A 20251-nucleotide genomic window follows, 5' to 3' on the forward strand; every position below is an offset into this window, starting at 1 on the left:
AATGTATAAATGATATGATGATGAGTACTGATAACAGGGTTTCTATCGACTTTGCTTAGTTTTTTTTAGTGTGTATACCACACATGCAGGATAGACATGATCTGCACTACCATCTGTGTCCAACCATCCACAAACCTGACCCAAAACATGCATTTACTGACCAATAAATAGTTGTTATTGCATCATGTCCAAACCTAGCCTCCCATTCAAATCCCATCTTAGGACAAGTACTCCTGTTTAATTTGTTTTGCAATAACACATCACCTGCTGTCTATTCTTGAGAGGGTTTGGCTGATAGTTCTGCAGCATTCAAGCTTCAAATAAATAGAAATCAAATTAAATAATATTGAAAAAATCTCCACAAATACATGCTTGAGATGTTTGAGAACTCACAAAAAATCCTTCTAGTTGAGACATGCTGGGGCCTCCCTCAGCTTGGGGCCCTGGGTAGTTGGTATCCCCATTTTCCTCTCTGTGTCGCCCCAGTGTTGTGCATACGTGTTTTTGGGAAGTGTGTACTGTAATTAGCAAGTCATCCTAATGAGGGCCTGTTGCCACTGTAGGAGCAGCTGGTCCAACACAGAGGAATGATAATGAATAGACGGTTGGACATGAGGACCTGAGCTGCACACAGCAATACAGCTGGAACACAACAGAGACAGTAAACACACACACACACACACACACACACACACACACACACACACACATCCTGTGATGATCGTGTTGAGAAACATTCATCAGTGTCTTGTTTTTTTAAGGATTATGCACAATTACAAGACAGAGTATCTCAAGGCTTTTGGTATATTGTAGTTGGAGTAAAATATGAGCTCATTTGCTTTGGCTAAAACTAATTTTGGTGTTTGAAGTTTACTCTGAGAATAAAGTAGAGTTTTAAAATATATGTAAGTTATTTTCAACTGTAATAAGTGTACTTTGCTTGTAAAATGGTCCCTTTAATCTAAAATGATCAACATTAGTATTTCACAATGAGGAAAAAAATTAAACAATGCTGGTGTGTGTCAACATACACCATCAACGAAGTGTTATCTTTCTGCAGGAGCTCATGATGATTCAGTCCTGGAAATGTGGCGTCACCTTGTGGAGCTTTTGACTCTCTGCTCCACTTAAACAGAAACAATTTCCACAACACCAGACACTCCCCACACAAATGTTTTTATTGGGTATGTGTCCTTGATTAGAATACATGAGATACATGGCAGAAATTAAATATTGTAACCACGAATCATTTATTTGTGATTTTATTAGCATAATGTTGTTTTATTCTCTTAAAAAAACATAACATGGTGGCTCATCTACTCATTAGTGTATCCGTGAAGATATATCCTGATAATAAAGGGGGTGCTCCTTCAGTTTTGAGTTTTCATATTCACAGCTAGCTTGTTCACATTATTTATGCTGTACAATAATTCACTCAATCACATTATGCAGAATTCAATATGATATTTATCAATATAAACATTTTATATAAAGCTAGGGAAAGCACTGAAGGACATTGCATGTACTTTGGACATAAATTCAGAGAATCAAACAAAGTGAGGCACCTCATGATGAGATGTAGCAGTGGACACAGAATCATGGCACAGAACCAGAAGCTACTCTGCTGTACATACAGATTATGTATAAGGCAAAAGTGACTTGAGCTGGACTTTCAGAGTGTTCTAGTACATGTGTGGAGGCAGGTCCAGGAAGGTAGCACTGACATGTGAACCATACGCACAAAACATTCCAGTTTTAGAAATACGCTGTGTTCTTTGCTATTCACTGAATTACCCATTAATCAAAAAAGCTCCTCCTCATTAGTCAAACCATTAATCTGTTTTTCTGTTTACCTGAATGATGAGACACCAAGGAGCCAATGGTACGTCTTTGGTGATGAAGACACACTGATCCAGCTAATGCTCTAATCACCCAAAACAAAGCCAATTCAACAGACTACATTCAGACAGAAGTGCAATGGAGCTTGATGGAAAAAACAAAGATTTCACCCAGACAAAGACAGTCCTTTACCTCTCATACACGCATGGAATATAATATTCGATGCAGAGCACATCACAGTTGTTCTGAGGTGAAAGAACTCATTAAATCAACATGTTGGTATAAAACTGAGTGGAAGGAGGAAATTCTACGCAAACATGGATTCATGGACAAATCTGAAAAGCAAATGATTAGGACCTTTCAGACATTCAAGAATAAAATCATCTACATAAAAATTTGTTCACTTGCTTACTTGCCAGAATTACAACTTCCTATCCATAAAAAACAAAACAACAAAGAACGCATAGTTTATTCAACAGAGGCTAGGATGGAGAATGAGAGAAGTAAGAGGATGAGCTGACACTGTCTTTTGTCTCTGTGAGGTGAGTCCAACTGTTTCTTTTATTTGAGTTTTTTAATCTGTTGGTTCGTGTTCTGGATCTTGTCATCCATCCTGTCCACTTTATTCATCAGAGCATCAATGGAGTCGTCCTGGTCGTCAATCTCAGACTGAAGACCAAGTCCAAGGCTTTTTAGTCGACTCAAACCATCACACATCTCGTCTAGGTAATTCACAAAGAACATTAGTTAAACTGTGGACTGGCAGAAAATACTTTAAGACAGATTATTGTCATACATTCAAAAGAATAAAACATTTCATTGTAATGGTGTTTTGATGTAAGGTAAACTATGGTAAAAGAAGTTTTTTTGTTATACAGAATTCCAAAAATTGTAACATTATCGAAAGGTTCCATCTCCTTGTGACTGTGTTGTATAAAACTATATCATAATAATGTACAAAAGAATTAAAACAGAAATGTTTTTTTACCTAAATTTTTGTCGAGGGTATGGTGAGCCTCTCGGAGGTGTCTGTTCTGAGGGTATCCATTCTGTCTAGACGAGCCGTCATCTACTGATGAAGAAGCTCCAAATCCTGAAACACAGAAAACAGGAATGGTGGCAGCCACTTCGTGCTATGGTTATGCCACGCTGAGGTTCTTGTGCAAACTCTTACCTCCTGTATCCAACTTTCTTAAGTTGGGGTGGCTGGCTTGGTACTTATCTTCATGTTCTCTGCTGCTGGCCAAGGCATTCTGTAATCTGTCAGATAAATCAGATAAGTATATTGTTCGGCCGTTTAGTGAAGGACAGTCAATAACAGAAAGCTGTACATGGATCAAGCACCAATTTTACAGTAAACACTCATTTGAGTCACTGTTGTAATGACTGTGAAATATGATCACCAACTTGGCTCCAGATAGCTTGAATATAGAAAAGTAATCTGTGTGTGACATGAAGACATTTACCTACTGTTGAGGCAATGGATCATAGATTACACAGATGCATTAAACATATCTAATAGTGTTCGTCTGTTTGTGACTTATTCTCCATCAGACTTTGTGTCACACTCATGGTGACAGGTGATTCTTACAACTCAAACAAAATATACTAATACCATGGGTATACTAAATTGATAGAGACTATAAAATATCTGTCTGTTACATAACTGCCTGGTCAAAACAGGTGGAAAATACTGCCCCTTCCCTTTTTAACTTCAGTGGGTGAAGTCCTACTACATCTGAGACTAAGGCCTCTCTATTGTTGACACAATGTACCGACTTAGAGAGCAAAGGACAAACAAAGTATATTTGAGCAGTCAGTGTCAGAAACACTACAGTGCAGCCATGTTTAATTCAACTCTCACCTTTTTCAAGTGATGAAAATAATTGACTGAGGTAAGATGCGAAATTATGGGACATAATGAGCAATGGAATAGTACACTAAATGAACCATGTAGCATTAGCGTACAGAATAAAATACATGTACTATTATGTCCTTATAAACATGATGAGATCCTAGTAGAATTTAGCCATAGGTTGAAATGATGTTGGTTCAGTGTTTATGTATGTTCATGTAAGAGTCTTGGGTATGTTGCATACTTTCCTGAAGAAGTCAGAAATTGATAATGTCATTGTATTGTTGTTTTAATAGGGCTGGGACACATGCCACATCTTAAACCGCCTAGAAACCGCAAGGTCAGACACTGGGTGTTACTCTTGTGCCAATTTTAAAGAGTGCTGAGGCAAGTTGTGTCTGAGGTTGCTAAGCGACCACAACCAGCCTACTTGCCAGAAACCTAAATCCCACATAATATTTTTGCCTTCTATCCTGCCATTAGTATAATATATATATGAGTCTTTCAACTATTTGTAAATATGATTTAAAATCCTATCACCTCATTACATATTTCAGAAGATCAAAATAATAAGAAATACATTTGCTTCAAAAAATAAGCAAACAAAATTAAACAGCAAAAATTAATTCTAATTTTCATCACATTCTTTGAGGTACATTGTCTTTGTGGTTTAAGAATTCGAACTATGGCTGAAAATCATACAGACGATAAACAGAGATTAACACATGACCATTCTGAGAATACAGGACTGAATCTTACTTTTCACTGGCCTGGTAGGCCTTTGGCTCCTCAGGTGGTGGCTTTGTTTCTGGCTTGGCCTTGAAGTAATTGACAAGGCCGCCCCACACACTCTTGATACTGTTAATGTGCTTCTGGCTGGTCTTCAGGTCCTGGTCCATGTTGTCCATCATCTTGTCGGCCCTCTTCAGAGCTTCACCCTGTCGCATCAGCTCCTATAGACACATAGACAGAAAGATAGATAGAGAGAGAGACAACGAGACAGAGAGAGAGAATCATTTGTGAATTGCCACTCTCTTAGAGACAATACAATTCTCTGTGTGTGCCAGGGCAGATCTCATTATTACGACATACCTCTGCAGTTTCAACGCCCATCTTCTCTGATTCATAGATGAGGCCGAGGGAACGATAACTGCTGTCCACAGCAGACTGAGCTGTACGCATCACTTCCTGCTGGAGGTACCTCTGCCTTCGCTCTGCTTCACTCAACCCACTGTCACTGGGGTCGTCATCGAACCCCCTGTTTTTGGGCCTAAAGTCCTCCTCATCGTCATCACTATCAGCAAAAGGGTTGTGGGATCTAGGGTAGGCCATCTGTGGAGCAGACACACAGTGTTTTAACAAAATAATCTTAACTCAAGGACTACAAGCCTTTTCCAGACTTTCTACCTTCGCAGTTTTTTTTTCTAAAATCAAGAATGAACTTTCAAACTCTCTGGTGTTTTATTCTGTGAACAGCTGGCCAGTGGGAATGTGTTTGAAATGGGAACAAGAAGAAACTAAATTGGCTAACAGATAATTAATAGGTTTCAATTTAGATATCGTTTGATAACAGATATAGTTTTGATCAATTAACTCTAAGAGTTGTTCATCTTCATGCCATATCACTACAGATAGAATAGGATGACATGTTGGATGATGCTGGTTTGAGAAATCATAAATATTACACCATTTAACATATCTTTTAGGCTCTGGTAACTTGCATGTATCAGCTTTTACCATTATCCGTTATCCCAACTTTAAGAGAAACGGATTAACCCTACCTTTGGACTGTTAGCGTCAGCTAGCCTCAACTTGCAATAATACGAGTTCTGAGCAATGGAGAGAGCCGGTCAAGATGTTTCACACTAATCATCTGCTAAAACAACCACTGGGTCGAATTAAAGCTAAATAATTCACACTGTTGCTACAACAGCTAGTGTTATGTTTTGAAGAAGCTAGCTTGCCAACGGGTGTTGGCTGGCTAATTAACGATGATTGCAAGCTAGCCAAATAACCACACCCATAAACCACGACAAGCCGGCGCTGTGTCAACATTGGCGTTTCTTACTCGTAGAAAAGATGATAACTAACATAAAACTATTAAGATAAAAAGTAATATGGACTTAAAAGACAAACCTTTGACCGTTACGGCTGTTGTCGTTGCTGTCGCTGTATCAGCTGACTGTTAGCATCTGCACACTTCCTGTCACGTTCGGTGACGTTGCAGCGTGCTGTCCCAAAGACTATTCCTGCGCAACAAAAACGCACACAATAATATTAAAGTCACACGTTAAAGAAAAGCGCCTAAATATGACACTAGGTGATATTGTGTCTTGTTGTTTTTGTCATTTTCATAAATGTAGAGGTTTAATTGTCTAACTGTCAAATATAATGCCACTAATGTAACTGTGAGCTCTCGTTAGGTTTGTCCGCGCTGGGTTGCCGTACTGCGGCTTTGCCAGCGCCAGCTGCCGCGGCTTGCCAGTTTCCTCTCGTCTCTGAATTTCGCTCGTTTGATGTCGGGGTAAACATGTCTGTAATGGGAGGCGGTACGAGGGGGTTTTATTTCAACACAGTCCTGTCGCTGGCCCGATCTTTAGCTGCCCACCGTCCCGCACCGGTCGAAAAGGTGAGGAAGAAGAAACCGAATGAGCCCAAGTCATATTTGTGTTAATTAGCCAACGATAGTAATGTTAAACAACAGCGCTGTTGAGGGTGTAGCTCCGCTTCCGCACAGGCAGAGGCTTATTTTGATCACTGGCGTGACAGCCAAGCTAACATCTGACAGGTGTGTTGCGTCTGTTTTCATTAATCGCGGGGGTCTTTTACCTGTTAGAGTGACAGAGAGCAATGCAGAAGAAAGTGGCGTCGCTGTCCGTGTGGTGCCTGTTACTGCATCATACACGCAGAGCAGCCAGGCTTTATCAGCACTGCAGTCAAACAGGCTCTGTTTAGCATGACAGATAATACCAGACCAACCTGTTGCAGGGATGATCAGTTGTACATTAAACGGGTTTTGTGGTCAGTATGGTGGATGAGTTAAAAAGGGCTAACTTTCATTTAAATTTGGTGCAGTCAAACAAAGCATTTGAGATAATATCGAGGCAATCATCCATACAGTCACCGAGTATTGCTATTTTATGCATCATGTGGTTATGTAATGTCAAGTTTCTGTGCGCAGTCTTGAGGTATAGTGACCTAACTGTCTTGCACTATATCGCACATCACACTATGATTCTAAATATATCCCCAGAGTTAAAATGACAGCCTGCAATAACATGGTCTCTGGAGAGTTAGGAAGATATCCACTCTGCAGTTAAAAAGAGAATTATTGGCTACTGGGGGAGGCTGATGGAGGGTAAAGAAACTAAACTCAGTCCAGTAATGTACAACTATTTGCTCAGCCAGCACAATATGGGTGTATTAGTGTCACCATGGGTCTTGCAGGTGAAGCAGATACTGGATGAATGTGACTTGTCTTACCTCTGGCTCATACAAAGTGTAACAGCATCAACTGGTTAAAACTAACTGTTTAACAGAAGCTAAAAAAAAATCAGTTTATACACAAGTGGCAAAGTGAGCTCAGAAGTATGACATCAAGAGTTTAAACTGGAGAAGTATCTGTTGCATGAAAACTAAAGTACAGACAGGCTATCTGTAATTTTAGAGTAAATGATACCTAAATTCCTAAAGTCACTGGGAGATATAAGGGCCGGACAGAAACCAGAGGATCTGCAACCTCTGTGACGATAATCATGTGGGAGATGAGTATCATATTTTGTTTGAATGTCTGAGTGTAAGCTTATTGACTTCCAGAGAAAGGTATTTGCCAAAGTATTATTTAAACCGTCCATCTATGTTTAAATTCATTTTGTTATCACAATCAGGTAAGCCAAAAGTAATCTGTAAACTAGGTGCTTATTTAAAGAATGTCCTTCCTTTGTTTAAGTGACATTGTTTGTACTCCATACCATGTGATATGGTCATGAGTCAAATACATGATATGAATGAATGAATGAATGAATGAATGAATGAATGAATACCATATAGTGGGCAGCAACATAATAGCTTATGGTTCCCACCTTAATAGCTGCATAGAGTAATCTTAATTGATCCCCAGGAGGGAAATATGCAGATAATGTAGAAACAGAATGCAGACAAATGTGTACAACTACTATAAAAATCTATGATAAAAAAAAGCATATATAGTATGTAACCACAGAGCAGTGTGGCAGGACTCTAGCAAAAGTAAATGCTCAGTATTGGAACCTGCAGTCACTCTCAAACACATATTTCATTGCAGCACAAATCCAATGACTCTATTTTGTCTGATTTTCAGGTCCAGAAGCTACAATGTATGTGTCCGGTGGAAGTCCGCGGTGTGTTCACATTGGATGTGCGTCGCAGAGATGCTGTTATTGCGTTGGCTGTATTTCTGGTGGAATCTGGCTTACAGGTGGGTGGTGGTCACTGAAGAGTCGAGCTGTAGAGCCCTTTTGAACACAGTGGGTGGGTTTCATCATCACTTTAAACAATAGATCTCTAGGCTGTCTTGGCAGTTGCATGATATATTTAGAAATTATGTGTATTATTCTATTCAGCCCTTTTTTGCTGCCAGCCTGTCAGCAGGACTCCACATATATCGCCATGATAAGCTTATTCCCATAATCTGATTAAACTGACGATTAGACACTCAGCTGGCTGTGTAAGCCTCTAACCTCATCACACTGAGACACAGTGTGGGATGCTTCCCTGCCATCTGATTATGTAAAGATTGCAGCTTCACTTTTCAGTGTCAGTAAAGTAAGGTTTGATGTATTTTCTTTTACCCACATTTGAGTCCTCATAGTTTTTATTTATCAGTGCTTGTTAGGGAAACAAACGTGCTGCTGCGTGCCGACAAGTGCAGTTGTTTGTGGTGTGTAATGATTTGCTTCACTCTGGCAGCACAAAGACATACTTGTTTCCTACTTGCTGAGCCTATTGAGAGGGCTACCACGGGTCCAATGGATCGAAGAGAGCTCAGGAAAGAAAGGAAAGGGTGAGAACAATCCTCTTATCGTGTGGCATTTTGTTTTACAATGGCCTCTATTTACTTGTTGTAACAGCGCACTGAGTAATATTTGTAGTTATTCCTAATCAGTTTCAATGCTGTCTCAAGACCTGTTGAGATTGTACTGATATCCATAAATTGCTATGAGATGGCAGTTTTGACTTGCTAACCGAATATTTGTGTTTTGTCATTTTCTGCTCTTCAGAATTCCTTCCTGTAGCAGAAAACTTCAGCTACTGTTTAGTGACTCTGTTGTCGGATGTGGCTCAGAGGGACCCAGAGTCCCGACAAGAGGTTCGTTTGTTAAGTTAGAATAAAATATTCTTAGGTTAGGGTGCACTGCAGTTAAAAAACAAGTTATTTTACTTATTCTACTGTTTCCCCTCCAGATCTTAAACACCATAATGGAAGTCATGCAGGCATTGCAGGACATGTGCCAAACCCCTGATAATCATGACAATGGTACACACACACACACACACACACACACACACAAAGGCAACAAGGTGCATAACATAAGTCCATCAAAATCAAAATGCTTCATAGATGTTCTCTCGCGTCCAGTCTACTTGTGCAGGTATATTGTCCCCGGCCTGCTCGGCATGACTCGAGCATTTGGCCGTTACAGCTACACAGATGACGCCCTGCTGTCCAAGCTGTTCCCCAAAGATTCGCCACAAGCCCGCTGTGTCACAGAGGAAACAGAAGGAGTGCGGCGCAGATCCTTCAATGACTTTCGTTCTATCCTGCCGTCCTCACTGCTTACAGTGTACCAGAGTGAGACGCTGCGCAGAAGCACTGGGACTAACCTGGATTCCTCTGGACAGGTGTGTGTGTGTTTTAACAGACACGTGTGTTCAGAGCAGTTGTCATTCTCTGCAGAATTAAATTATATGCTCACATGCTTTTTGATTTTATTTTACTAAAACCTAAATGTGTTGTAATGTGCCTCGTATGTCTCACAGGTCTGTACAGATCCAGGAGGCCACTCACCCTGCTCTCCTACAGCTCCAGGCCCACATTACTTTGAAGGTAACACTCTAGAAACACAAGATGCTTTGATTAAATTTGTGTTTGCCAATGTAAACCTGGATTCTGTCAAGTCATCCTAAATTATCATTGTCAGACATCAGCATTATTATCAGTTACATACATGCATGTTACTTATATTCCTATATATCCTAAATGCATGATATTTATTGGGGTTACACTGTTGACATATCTCACATATGTAATAATACAGTAATGTATACAGTTAAGGGGTATTAGGGTATTAGTATAAAGTTGTAATTTAAAAAGAATACAGCTGTAATTATATGAGGAAAAAAATTGTAATATTACTTGATTAAATTTGTAAATTTTAAAGAAAAAAAAGTCAGGTCCCCGATGACCTGCAGATGCGGTGGATGAATGGTTAATAATTCCAGCCTTAATCTGTGACTTTTTCTTGTGAATTTATGAGTTTAATCACATAAAAATGCAATTTGTGTCTCAGAAATTACAACCGCAGTCCTGTAATATTACAACTCTTTTTCTTGAAATAGCATGACTTTATCCTCATTAAATTATGACTTTATTATCAAAATCTAATTGTTTTTCAGTATGGCTCTAATCTTTCATTGTTTTGAGGTGTTTTAATTTGGGTGAAACTTTTGTGACATACTATACATCCAGTGTTTTTTAATGCCCTCTGCTCACCTTCATTTCAGGTGCCTACGTCCCAGACAGCAGTACAATAGATCCTGATTACTATTTCTCTACGGTCAGCTCCAGTTTCTCAGTTTCTCCTCTCTACATTGGAGCTGAAAACGAGGTGGAAGTGCCCGTAGATCTACTCCGGCAGCTCCTTGGCATGGTACAGTAGCCCGCTACCCCTTTACCAAGATACTGAATCTTTTGCCTCCTGTTCTGTGTGCGTGTGTTGCGTCTTTACCAGTTGTTGTGTGTATTGATTTTCAGGTGAAGAAGTTTGTTTCCGACTCTTTTTTGAAAACTCTGGACGCCACTCTGACGGAAGTTATTGAGGTAACTATGTAACCACTGTCTGTAAGAAATTGTAAATGGTAAATTCAGAGTTATATTTGTGCAATAATCAGTTAAATAATCTTCTGTGTTATTGTCTCTTCTGTTTGTTGTTAAGTCTAATCCTGGAATCAGCCTCTATTACAAATCCTTCAGTGACACTCTGTATGTGTGTGTGTTCAAAATGCTGCGGGACACACTATACCACATGAAAGGTATTTATCACACATTAAAACCATATTATTGTCGTATTCTGTAGTCCATTGAATAGCTTACTTCATCAGATTTTCATACTTTCTTCATGTTCTCAGCGTTGCAGCCGGCATTTGTACGGGAAGTGCACGACTTTGTACTGGAACAGTTCAGCAGCAGTCAATCTGAGCTGCAACGGGTACTTCATGACACGGGGGGGTTGCCAGGGGAACAGAGCCCCCTCAAGCTTCGTTGCCAAGCCAACGCTGCCTGCGTGGACCTCATGGTGTGGGCTGTCAAAGATGAGCAAGGTAATCAATTGTTTGAGAGCGTGAGAAAACCATCATGTTCAGATGTCAAAATCAGAGGGATGCTGGCTGTGTTTTTTTAAACTTTTATTTAACTGTTATTTAACCAGGAACTCTCTGGGGATTAAGTTTTTTTTTATCGAGAAATACCTCGCCAAGTTAACACGCCGTCGCAAGGTTGCAAACATTGTGTTCTGGTTGCATTACTTTTTCCAGGAGCTGAGAATTTGTGCACCAAGCTGTCAGAGAAGCTGCAGTCGAAAACCTCCAGTAAAGTCATCATTGCTCACATGCCCCTGCTCATCTGCTGCCTACAGGTATAACACTGCCAGGTCGACAGAGCATGCAGATATTAGATAATAAAAGTAAAATGTTACATAACACACTAGATCATGGGATTTTGTCTAGAAAATAGCCTTACTATACTCAGTGGGCTAATACACATCCTTGTCTGGTTTTGAAACTTACCCAGACCTGTGATGCATGCCATAAGTTTCTTGGGGGGTATTTATTTTATTTTATGTTTTGATTGTCTCCCCGTCTGTTTCAGGGCCTGGGTCGTCTGTGTGAGAGGTTTCCAGTAGTTGCTCATTCTGCCACAACTTCTCTCAGGGATTTCCTGGTGGTTCCTTCCCCTGTTCTTGTAAAACTCTACAAGTATCACAGCCAATACAGTACAGGTACACATATTTATTTTTTTATTATTCAATATATATCTGTAACTCCTTATTGAAACTAACAGGAGTTAGTCTGAAACTACAGCTACAAAATGGCTGAAATTTTGAAATGTAATATTTAACCAATTGAGATTTATATTTCGTAATTTAAACCAAAACACAATGTAACACCTTAAAAGTCAGAATGTATCTGTGATGTGTCTAGCAGGAACCTCCTTGTCCCATATACAGTACAAAGAACCAGAGCCAAAAGTTAATGGGACAAAAGTGCTTTAGCTGATGATAGAGAGCAAATATATGTCAATAACAGTCACATCTGGCTCTCATCCACCATCGATCTGAACAGAGTGTTCATTGATGAGCTGCTGCAAATACAGACAATTGGAAATGCAGTTGAGGTTACTGGTTATTCTGTGTTGTCCTTCACAGTGTGCTGCCTTTTCATTGATTAGCTGCCGATTTGTCAGATTGTAAAAAATAACATGCAGTTAAGATTTGGCTCTGCAATCAGCCCTTTTCTGTGCAGGGTCAAACTGTATACTGTGTCATGTATAGTGCTTTAAATTGTAATAGATTTGGCAGCTTGTTTTGTATTGATGATTCTGACTTTGTGCTGTTATCACTCTTCATTTAAGGCACAGGAGAAATTAGGATTAATGTGACCAATGAGCACTCTCAGGCCACCTTCAACCTCCTGTCGAACAGGAAAGACCAGCCGTCCATGTACGAGCAGCTCAGAGACATTTCCATTGACAACATATGCAGGTCAGACACGGACACCAAGCACAGCTGTGATTAGAAGAAATTATTCGTGCATTTTTTTTGAACTGTCATTGTTTATTTTTGTGTATTTCTTATTTCTCAGGTGTCTAATAGCTGGTCTGACCATGGACCATGTGATAGTGGAGGCCTTTCTGGCCAGTCTGTCCAATCGTTTATACATTTCACAGGAGAATGACAAGTGAGCAACAATTCTGCTTGAAATACAGCCACATTTTGCTTTGTACTCACCCTGAATAAAATCTTCAGCACTGACCAACAGCCACTCTAAAAATAAACCTTGTCTCTCTGCCAGGGATGCCCATTTGATCCCGGATCACACCATCCGAGCACTTGGCCACATTGCAGTGGCTCTGAGAGACACTCCTAAAGTCATGGAGCACATCCTGCAAATCCTTCAACAGAAGTTCTGCCAGCCTCCGTCACAGCTGGATGTACTCATCATCGACCAGCTTGGCTGCATGGTCATCACAGGAAATGTGAGTTCAAAGATACAATAATAACACATTTTTAAAGCGTCTTGCCTCTTTTATATGATACATCTGTGGTTTAAAGAGATATCAGGGCAGCACATAGCCACCAGGCGATCAATGAAAAGTGTGAAGCACTGGTACAGTTATAGGGGGAGTGCAGATTTAGGCCTATTTGATAGTGACAGTATTATACTTTAACTATCACTTAAATTGAAGTGATGTACCCTTTAATTCTTAACTCAGAGGGGCTGACATGCTGTAATTACTGGCAACCTGCTGGCTGCTGTGTACTTGGTGGTCTACTGCACTGATATCAGTGCAGTAGACATTAAGAATAGGTTTCAGTATTTTAGTTGGCATCCCCTCGGAGCGTAATGAGGTGTTTTTGACAGCCAGTGTACCCAGAGTGTGATAGACTACAATAAATGCAGCAGATACAGATCACTTACAAAATACCTTCCTTGGTAATGATGGGGTTTTAGATTTTGAGAGAATTGTAATTAGTAAGAGAAGATTAGCTAACAAACAAAGCATTTTTCATTTTGTCTTTCTGTCTTTTAGCAATACATCTATCAGGAGGTGTGGAACCTGTTCCAGCAGATCAGTGTGAAGGCCAGCTCGGTGGTCTACTCAGCCACCAAAGACTACAGAGATCACGGCTACAGGTCAGCATCTGCTCTCACCCTGTTCACAGAATTACCAGCTGCACCAGGTCACTGTTGATGTATAGGTAGTGATAGTTTGGGAGAATGTTAATAATTGTTGCTCTTTGCCAACAGCTGCTAAGTCGATAGCAGTAGTAGACAAATGCACATTCCTTCAGCACTGCCAATGCTTTTCCAATGGAAGTAGCTAGAATTAGCTCTAGCAGTCCTCAGACGACATCATATGCTCATTTATATATCAGTGAGGGCATCGCACGTTAATTTCTACAGGATAATGGAGACATTGAAACTTCACTGAACTAGAATCAATAGAAAAGTGCTCAACAAAATATTTAAATAGTTTGAGAGCTATGGTGCTTATACTATATTTCACCACTTAGCTGTACCTTTATGAGCTCGCTAAAACTGAGCTCCCACTTCTGTGGTGAGTAATGTCTTCACTCCTCCTGCCTTCCCCACACCTACTGCATGGTGCAAGAGAAGAGAGGTGGAGAGACCCCATGCTGATAGTGGCAGAGTCGTGGAATATGATTATTATGAGCAGCACGATGGGAATAGATTACAGTGCAATTATTTCTCTCTTTTTCCCTGATGATTTGACTAAGTCACTAAATTTGTCGCTAGTCGTTTTTTAAAAATACAGTCACCAAGAGAGTCTGAAAAGTTACATCATGTGTTCTGTAATGTTTGATAAATAAAAGTATATACTTTACTTTTATGTCTACATTGGAACTGTGTTTAACTGTTCCCTCTCTATGCTGTCTCTCCCTCCTCAAGGCACTGCTCTCTGGCAGTGATAAACGCCCTGGCCAACATCGCAGCCAACCTGCAGGGGGAGCAACTGGTGGACGAGCTGATGGTGAACCTTTTAGAGCTGTTTGTCCAACTGGGCCTGGAAGGAAAGAGAGCCAGTGAGAGGGCCTCAGACAAGGGACCAGCGCTGAAGGTACGTGCTCAAATGCACAAACATCTAAACACAACAGGAAATTGCTAACAGCAGTGTTGGTAAAGTGGTAATGACTCTTTATCTCCCACAGGCATCAAGTAGTGCTGGAAACCTTGGAGTCCTCATTCCAGTGATTGCTGTGGTGAGTGTGTGATGTCTGTGCACGCTGCTGCCACTGTAGAGACAATTCCTATTTATTTAAGACAAGACTTTGTGTTATAGAGCACATTCAGAGCACAGTTAAATGATGAACAGTGAGTGCTTCAGATGGTCAGTTAGCATTTAACTCTGCGGACAAATATTTACCCAGTTAGCTGCAGTACAAACATCTGTGTCACCAGTTCACTGCTGCATGTCGTCACAATCACACAACCTTTTTAAAAAAAAAAAAAAAAAAAAAAATCAGCAATAATTTTATATAATTATGTATTTTAAGAAAAACTAGTTTTTATGAATAGTCCTATAGTCTTGTATGAATAAGTAATATTTTTATTGTACTGAGATAATAATGATTTTAAATATTTTGATGTAGTTTGAAGTAATAACTTAAAAATTATCATGTGTTTTTAATTAAATAATTACAATTAATAAAAAAATAAGATGACTTTTCCCCATTAAAGTTCTACCTTTTCAGAAAAAATAATAATGTAACAATTTTAAGCTGTTTTCATAGAAATTCTTAGCTTGTAGTTTTATATATTATTTTATTATCCCCTTCTTGGTGTTATTCTTGTTTCCATAGTCTTTCTGCACTTATTACAATATCACATTAGGGTAGTGAGGGTTGCATAATGTCAGTTTTTTTAGTACATTTCTGCACTTGCTTCATTGCACAAGATAAAACATTAACAGACAGATAACAAACTTTCATTGATACACTCAGACAGACTCACAGCACTTTGAGAAATAACGAAAAGTTTAAGTGTTGAGAACGAGACTACATACACGTAAAGACTCATTACTTGAAGTTACATGCACATATTGTACTAATAAAAGTCGCTGATTATTAAAAAACACCAAAATCAGAAATGTTTTAGTCGGAATATCAAACCAAACTTGGGATTTGTAGGCTAATAGTTTAGCTGTTTAAAAGTGCCTTTGGGTCAGATTTAGCTCTGCGAAGGATTGACCACCCGGCCCATGAACACAAGGCAGTCTGTGCGGTGCTCGTAGATCAGGAAGAGGAAGGGATGGTCCACGGTGAAGCGGATCTGAGAGGAGAGGGGCATGAAGCCCACCTGGGTCAGAGCAGCAGCCTCAGTCCCCTCCTCATTCACAGTGATGGTTCCCTGGTGCTTCAGCTGGGGAGGAAGATCAGAAGGCTTCTGTTATTTTGAACTAGTTTGTTGCAGTTTATAAGGTGTCCAGGTGACTGAATGTTTGATGTTTGCCTCATGGCAGATTTAGTCTTACTCACCCAGTTCATGAAAACCTTTTCAGAGGTCATTTCAGAGAAATCTCCAGCCTCCTGGAACAAGTCAGTGAGGCCCATCTCCTTCATATTTACAATCAAGTCGTAGTTCTGCTCCAGTTTAAACCGAGGTAACACCACCTCTCGAGTTCTGAAGGGAAGAAAAGTAAGGTTTCCTCATGGTATAGCTTTTAAATATAAATATTTTCATCATTTAAACCCAAGCCAGTGTGTTTTCTCAGCTATTCATTAGTTTGTCGGGAGAGTGCCGCTGACCTGTTTGTCATGTTCTTGAGCCACTTGTTGACAACAGTGGGAGAGATCTCCTGCTCCAGGGTCCTCATGCCAGTGATCTTCCTGGGCAAGGCGATGAGCATGCTGATTTGTCCTGTGTAAGGGAGCTATGAATAAGAAAGTTTACATCATTATTATGCAGCCTAGTTGACTTGTTTGTGGATCAGTTTGTCACTCTTCAGATGCCAAGTTCAAATTTGAAATCAGTCCAAAGCCCCCCACCTGCAGGACGTCGCAATCTAGTTCGTGGTCGGCAGCAGCCAGATAGTTTCCTTTGTTGGTCATCATTGGCACGCGTACATTTGTCTTTTCTGTAACTCGGAAGTTGCGATAGTGAGTCATTTCTTTAGGGAATTTCTGTTCCCATGTACCTGTTAATACAAACAAACAACAAAACAGATTGTACTGTTACTTTCCTCAAAGTTCTGCATCATCATTTAAAGTAGGTGGAGGACAGTGTGTCTCTGTTTTCACTCACCTTTGAAGTACAGGTAGTTGAGCAGCATCAGCACCATATTTGGGTCCACAGTCTTGAGCGGTTCCTTGATCAGACCTTTGGTCAGCTTTAGGATGCGACGGTTAGCCTTGTTCAGAAAGGCCGGGTCCCTGAAGTCCACTGACTGTGGCTCTGCAAAATAATAAGCCTTTGTCTCTGTACGGAACGTGTCTTTCACTGTGACATCCTTCTTCACGTAGACATCGTTAACAGAGCGTAGTGTGTAACCAAAGTTCCTCCTGAAGAGCCTGTGCGTCAGCTTCCTGAAGAGCTTGTGCACTGTCGTGTTGTCATAGTGATGGCTGGCATTGACAAACTCGGCGAATCCCAGAGCTTTGTAGATCTGATCGTGCGTTCCAGGTCCTGCTCCCAAAGACATCATCCCCATGGCGATGGAGATCCCAGCGGGTGCTAGCAGGATGTTGTCAGTCTGGTTGACGTCGTTACGAAGACTTCGATAGAGGTTGAAGCCGAAATGGGCGTTAACAATGTTGAGGCGCTGGAGGCGAGACCGACCTTGGAACAGTCGCAGGAGTCTGGCACGGCGGATCTTTGGGTCGGAGGGTTCGGCAAAGATGTCAATGTCTGGGGCTGGTGTGGCAATGTCATCTATCTCGTCCCCTTCACTGAGAAATATAAACTCATTATTCAGACATTCAAAAATCACTCTGATCTTGTTTTGGTATTTTGTTCCAGAAGACTCAAAGCACTTCATTTTACAATCTGCTATATATGTAACTTGTCTTTTTTGGATGCGTAAGTATTTTATGACACACAATATTTATATACACTTTTATACGTATGAATATTCTCGGCATTGAATCGGGAAAATCCCGCCAAGTTGGCACCAAGTCAATGATAAGCGCTGTCGCTGTTAGGCCTCCACCAGGCAACTCATATATTTTTATTTAATTACTTCACACCTCAGCTTTTTTCCTCAACATTTTCTTTTTCATATAATCCTTAACAGTTAATGCTCACATGTAGTCATCACTGCCAGCAGCCAGGATCTTTTCAAAATCAATATAATCTTCGTCCTCGAAGCCATCAAAAATCAGGTCATTGGTGACAGTGTTTTCTTTGTGGAACTCCAAGGGGACGGCCTCCATATCTGTTGCCCCCCCTGCATCAAAGCCTCTGGGCTCCGGTTCAGGTTCAGTGAAGTGGGAGCCGAGGTCTTTGATCCCAGCTAGGGATGGACTGACCAGCAGACAGGCCACAGAGATGACGGTGATGACCCGCATGCTGAAGGCTGAGGCAAAGGGACTGTACATTTAATATGACCTAATTAATGATCAGATCAACATTTAGAAGAATTGAAATTACGTTTTAGGAGTAAAGTCAGGCCTTTACTGGGTAAAAATACAAAATATCTTCCATAAAATCCCCTTAACAGCAGTCCCAAATGTCTTACCTTTACTGTGAGCTGACGGGAAGTGCTGTGTTGCTCTTGTGTGTAGGACTAAGAGCAAAGAATTGAATACAAAACTGAACTTTGATGTGGGCTCCTCCTGAACAAATAGACCAGATCAAACAGAGCAAAAAGTGCTGTGACTGACTAAAATCTTTAACTCTTCACAATTCAGCTCATCTCTTAAGAAAATTTAGTTGTAATAAAATATTTTAGGGCTAGTTTTCAGTTATTGTTCTCTTTAATTTATTCTGTTTGCAGCTTATTGAAAATAATTTTAGCTATTTGTATATGAAGGAATTCAACATGTATTACTCCTTTAGATTCCCTTTTGACAGAACGAGACAGTTTGAGTAGTGCAACAATAATCACTCCACAGTTTTCACCCTTTTCTTGTGTACATTTTTCTAACTCACAGCTGACCCGACGGCTTCCGCCAATCAAAGAGGCCAAGCCCCGTCTCCAAAAGCTGTTCAGGGACTTCTGGTTGTACTCGGTGGTCATGGGTTTTGCTGTGGAGGGATCAGGTGAGCAACTGATTTCAGCGTGCTAGATATTTAGTTGAAACCTTTTACACTTCTGGATAATGTCACATAAATTGAGTGTGAGTTAATTTATAAAGGCACACTCTCTGATTTTGTTACAGAGTCAACAGCTTCCCCAAATCACAAAATGTCTTCCCCGTTCAATATTGTTGTTTTGAACTCAGCTTTGACCTGTGGCATTACAAAACATCAGGGTGCTCTTTGCCTTCATTTGTAGGTCATATATCTTATTATCTCAGTTTACCCAGGCTATCTCAAGAAGAGTTATAAGGAGCTGCTGTAATAACACCATGAATTTACCTCAAAGTAATTATGGAGATTTGTTTCACACCAGATGGGGAAATAGAAATATTTTATCTGTGTGAAAAAAATGGTTCATCAAATAACCAATTAAACAGATGTTTGTTTTTTCTCTTATCAGTATCAACCCACATACTGAGAAGTGTTTTTTCACAGCTCTACATAATTAATTCAAAGCAAAGATTTTACCAACATCAGCGTCAGACATAACTGTCCAGAGGTTTCCTGCATTTCTGGAAAAAATTTATTTGTACCTTTCAGGGCTTTGGCCAGAGGAGTGGTACGAAGGTGTGTGTGAGATTGCCATCACGTCTCCTCTTCTCACCTTCCCCAGTGGAGAACCTCTTCGCTCCGAACTGCAATACAACTCTGCCCTGAAAAATGATACAGTCACACCGGTACAGTGTTCACAATTTAGGCTTTTTTCTTGGAGTTAGGAAGTTAAAAAAACTTCTGAAATCATAAACATCGGGACTAAATTTTAAAAAGTACACTTCTGTCCATTAGGCCGAGTTGAGTGAGCTGCGGGCAACCATCAGCAATCTCCTTGATCCACCTCCTGAAGGATCTGCCCTCATTAACAGGCTAGACTTCGCCATGTCCACGTACCTGCTCTCAGTCTACAGACTAGAATACATGAGGTCAGCTGCTTTACTCTTCTGTATTTGGTTTACATTGCTCATTTTGTGTTTATTGTGACATCAAATGATGACACTTTGTATTATCTTTCAGGATGCTGCGTTCCAATGACCCTGACAGGTTCCAGGTCATGTTTCGGTACTTTGAAGACAAAGCCATCCAGAAAGACAAATCTGGTAAGTGCTTTACGTCTGTTCACCTTTGGCCATTTTTTCTCCTCATATAGTCTTATTCATTTTCTCAAATCCCCTTTTTTAAAATCTTCTCAGGCATGCTGCAGTGCATTATTTGTGTTGGCGATAAGGTGTTTGACGTCTTCCTCCAGATGATGGCTGAGAAGGTTGG

General features: G+C 40.3%; 3 protein-coding genes across 5 annotated transcripts in view; 1 reads left to right on the top strand and 2 right to left on the bottom strand.

Annotated features, from left to right (window-relative positions):
* Positions 1–1250: 1250 nt before the first annotated feature.
* On the bottom strand, positions 1251–5943 carry snap29 (synaptosome associated protein 29). Its single transcript, XM_049578240.1, has 6 exons — positions 5831–5943; positions 4787–5026; positions 4454–4647; positions 3014–3099; positions 2828–2932; positions 1251–2561 (listed from the first exon to the last, which is right to left on the bottom strand). Exons 2-6 carry the CDS (start codon positions 5024–5026, stop codon positions 2401–2403), a joined length of 786 nt encoding a protein of 261 aa, XP_049434197.1. The 5' UTR covers positions 5831–5943; the 3' UTR covers positions 1251–2400.
* A 198-nt stretch (positions 5944–6141) lies between these two features.
* pi4kab (phosphatidylinositol 4-kinase, catalytic, alpha b) overlaps positions 6142–20251 on the top strand; it is a 28437-nt gene continuing 14327 nt past the window's right edge. The window contains exons 1-24 of one of the 2 annotated variants that reach the window (XM_049578210.1): positions 6142–6323; positions 8034–8150; positions 8642–8735; positions 8953–9041; positions 9137–9209; positions 9312–9574; positions 9713–9779; positions 10457–10602; positions 10707–10772; positions 10888–10984; positions 11081–11272; positions 11486–11586; positions 11820–11949; positions 12582–12711; positions 12812–12907; positions 13022–13205; positions 13761–13864; positions 14642–14810; positions 14902–14952; positions 18841–18949; positions 19529–19665; positions 19775–19908; positions 20000–20082; positions 20176–20246. In XM_049578210.1, coding sequence (XP_049434167.1) covers positions 6225–6323; positions 8034–8150; positions 8642–8735; positions 8953–9041; positions 9137–9209; positions 9312–9574; positions 9713–9779; positions 10457–10602; positions 10707–10772; positions 10888–10984; positions 11081–11272; positions 11486–11586; positions 11820–11949; positions 12582–12711; positions 12812–12907; positions 13022–13205; positions 13761–13864; positions 14642–14810; positions 14902–14952; positions 18841–18949; positions 19529–19665; positions 19775–19908; positions 20000–20082; positions 20176–20246 — 2802 coding nt within the window. In that variant the 5' untranslated portion in view covers positions 6142–6224. The remainder of the gene's footprint in view (positions 6324–8033; positions 8151–8641; positions 8736–8952; positions 9042–9136; positions 9210–9311; positions 9575–9712; positions 9780–10456; positions 10603–10706; positions 10773–10887; positions 10985–11080; positions 11273–11485; positions 11587–11819; positions 11950–12581; positions 12712–12811; positions 12908–13021; positions 13206–13760; positions 13865–14641; positions 14811–14901; positions 14953–18840; positions 18950–19528; positions 19666–19774; positions 19909–19999; positions 20083–20175; positions 20247–20251) is intronic. The other variant, XM_049578208.1, reaches the window with a different exon arrangement.
* Positions 15495–18487, bottom strand: serpind1 (serpin peptidase inhibitor, clade D (heparin cofactor), member 1). Of its 2 annotated transcripts, none has more exons than XM_049578228.1 (7): positions 18426–18487; positions 17993–18263; positions 16994–17637; positions 16738–16886; positions 16498–16622; positions 16228–16372; positions 15495–16111 (listed from the first exon to the last, which is right to left on the bottom strand). In XM_049578228.1, exons 2-7 carry the CDS (start codon positions 18253–18255, stop codon positions 15920–15922), a joined length of 1518 nt encoding a protein of 505 aa, XP_049434185.1. In that variant the 5' UTR covers positions 18256–18263; positions 18426–18487; the 3' UTR covers positions 15495–15919. The 2 variants fall into 2 exon arrangements, with proteins under 2 accessions (XP_049434185.1, XP_049434186.1); XM_049578229.1 differs by having other exon boundaries at positions 17993–18277; positions 18426–18472.

The sequence above is a fragment of the Epinephelus fuscoguttatus genome, linkage group LG6 (assembly GCF_011397635.1).
Source record: "Epinephelus fuscoguttatus linkage group LG6, E.fuscoguttatus.final_Chr_v1".
Lineage (NCBI taxonomy): Eukaryota > Metazoa > Chordata > Actinopteri > Perciformes > Serranidae > Epinephelus > Epinephelus fuscoguttatus.

What these genes read in the sequence shown, in the direction of transcription:
- snap29 (XM_049578240.1), bottom strand. Translation starts at nt 5,026, where the DNA reads ATGGCCTACCCTAGATCCCACAACCCTTTTGCTGATAGTGATGACGAT. An exon ending in TGGGCGTTGAAACTGCAGAG is followed by an intron (nt 4,648 to 4,786) that starts GTATGTCGTAAT and finishes ATGTGTCTATAG; the next exon opens with GAGCTGATGCGACAGGGTGA. An exon ending in TACCCTCGACAAAAATTTAG is followed by an intron (nt 2,562 to 2,827) that starts GTAAAAAAACAT and finishes TGAATTACCTAG; the next exon opens with ACGAGATGTGTGATGGTTTG.
- serpind1 (XM_049578228.1), bottom strand. Translation starts at nt 18,255, where the DNA reads ATGCGGGTCATCACCGTCATCTCTGTGGCCTGTCTGCTGGTCAGTCCA. An exon ending in CTCAAGAACATGACAAACAG is followed by an intron (nt 16,373 to 16,497) that starts GTCAGCGGCACT and finishes TCTTCCCTTCAG; the next exon opens with AACTCGAGAGGTGGTGTTAC. An exon ending in AAAAGGTTTTCATGAACTGG is followed by an intron (nt 16,112 to 16,227) that starts GTGAGTAAGACT and finishes CTTCCTCCCCAG; the next exon opens with CTGAAGCACCAGGGAACCAT.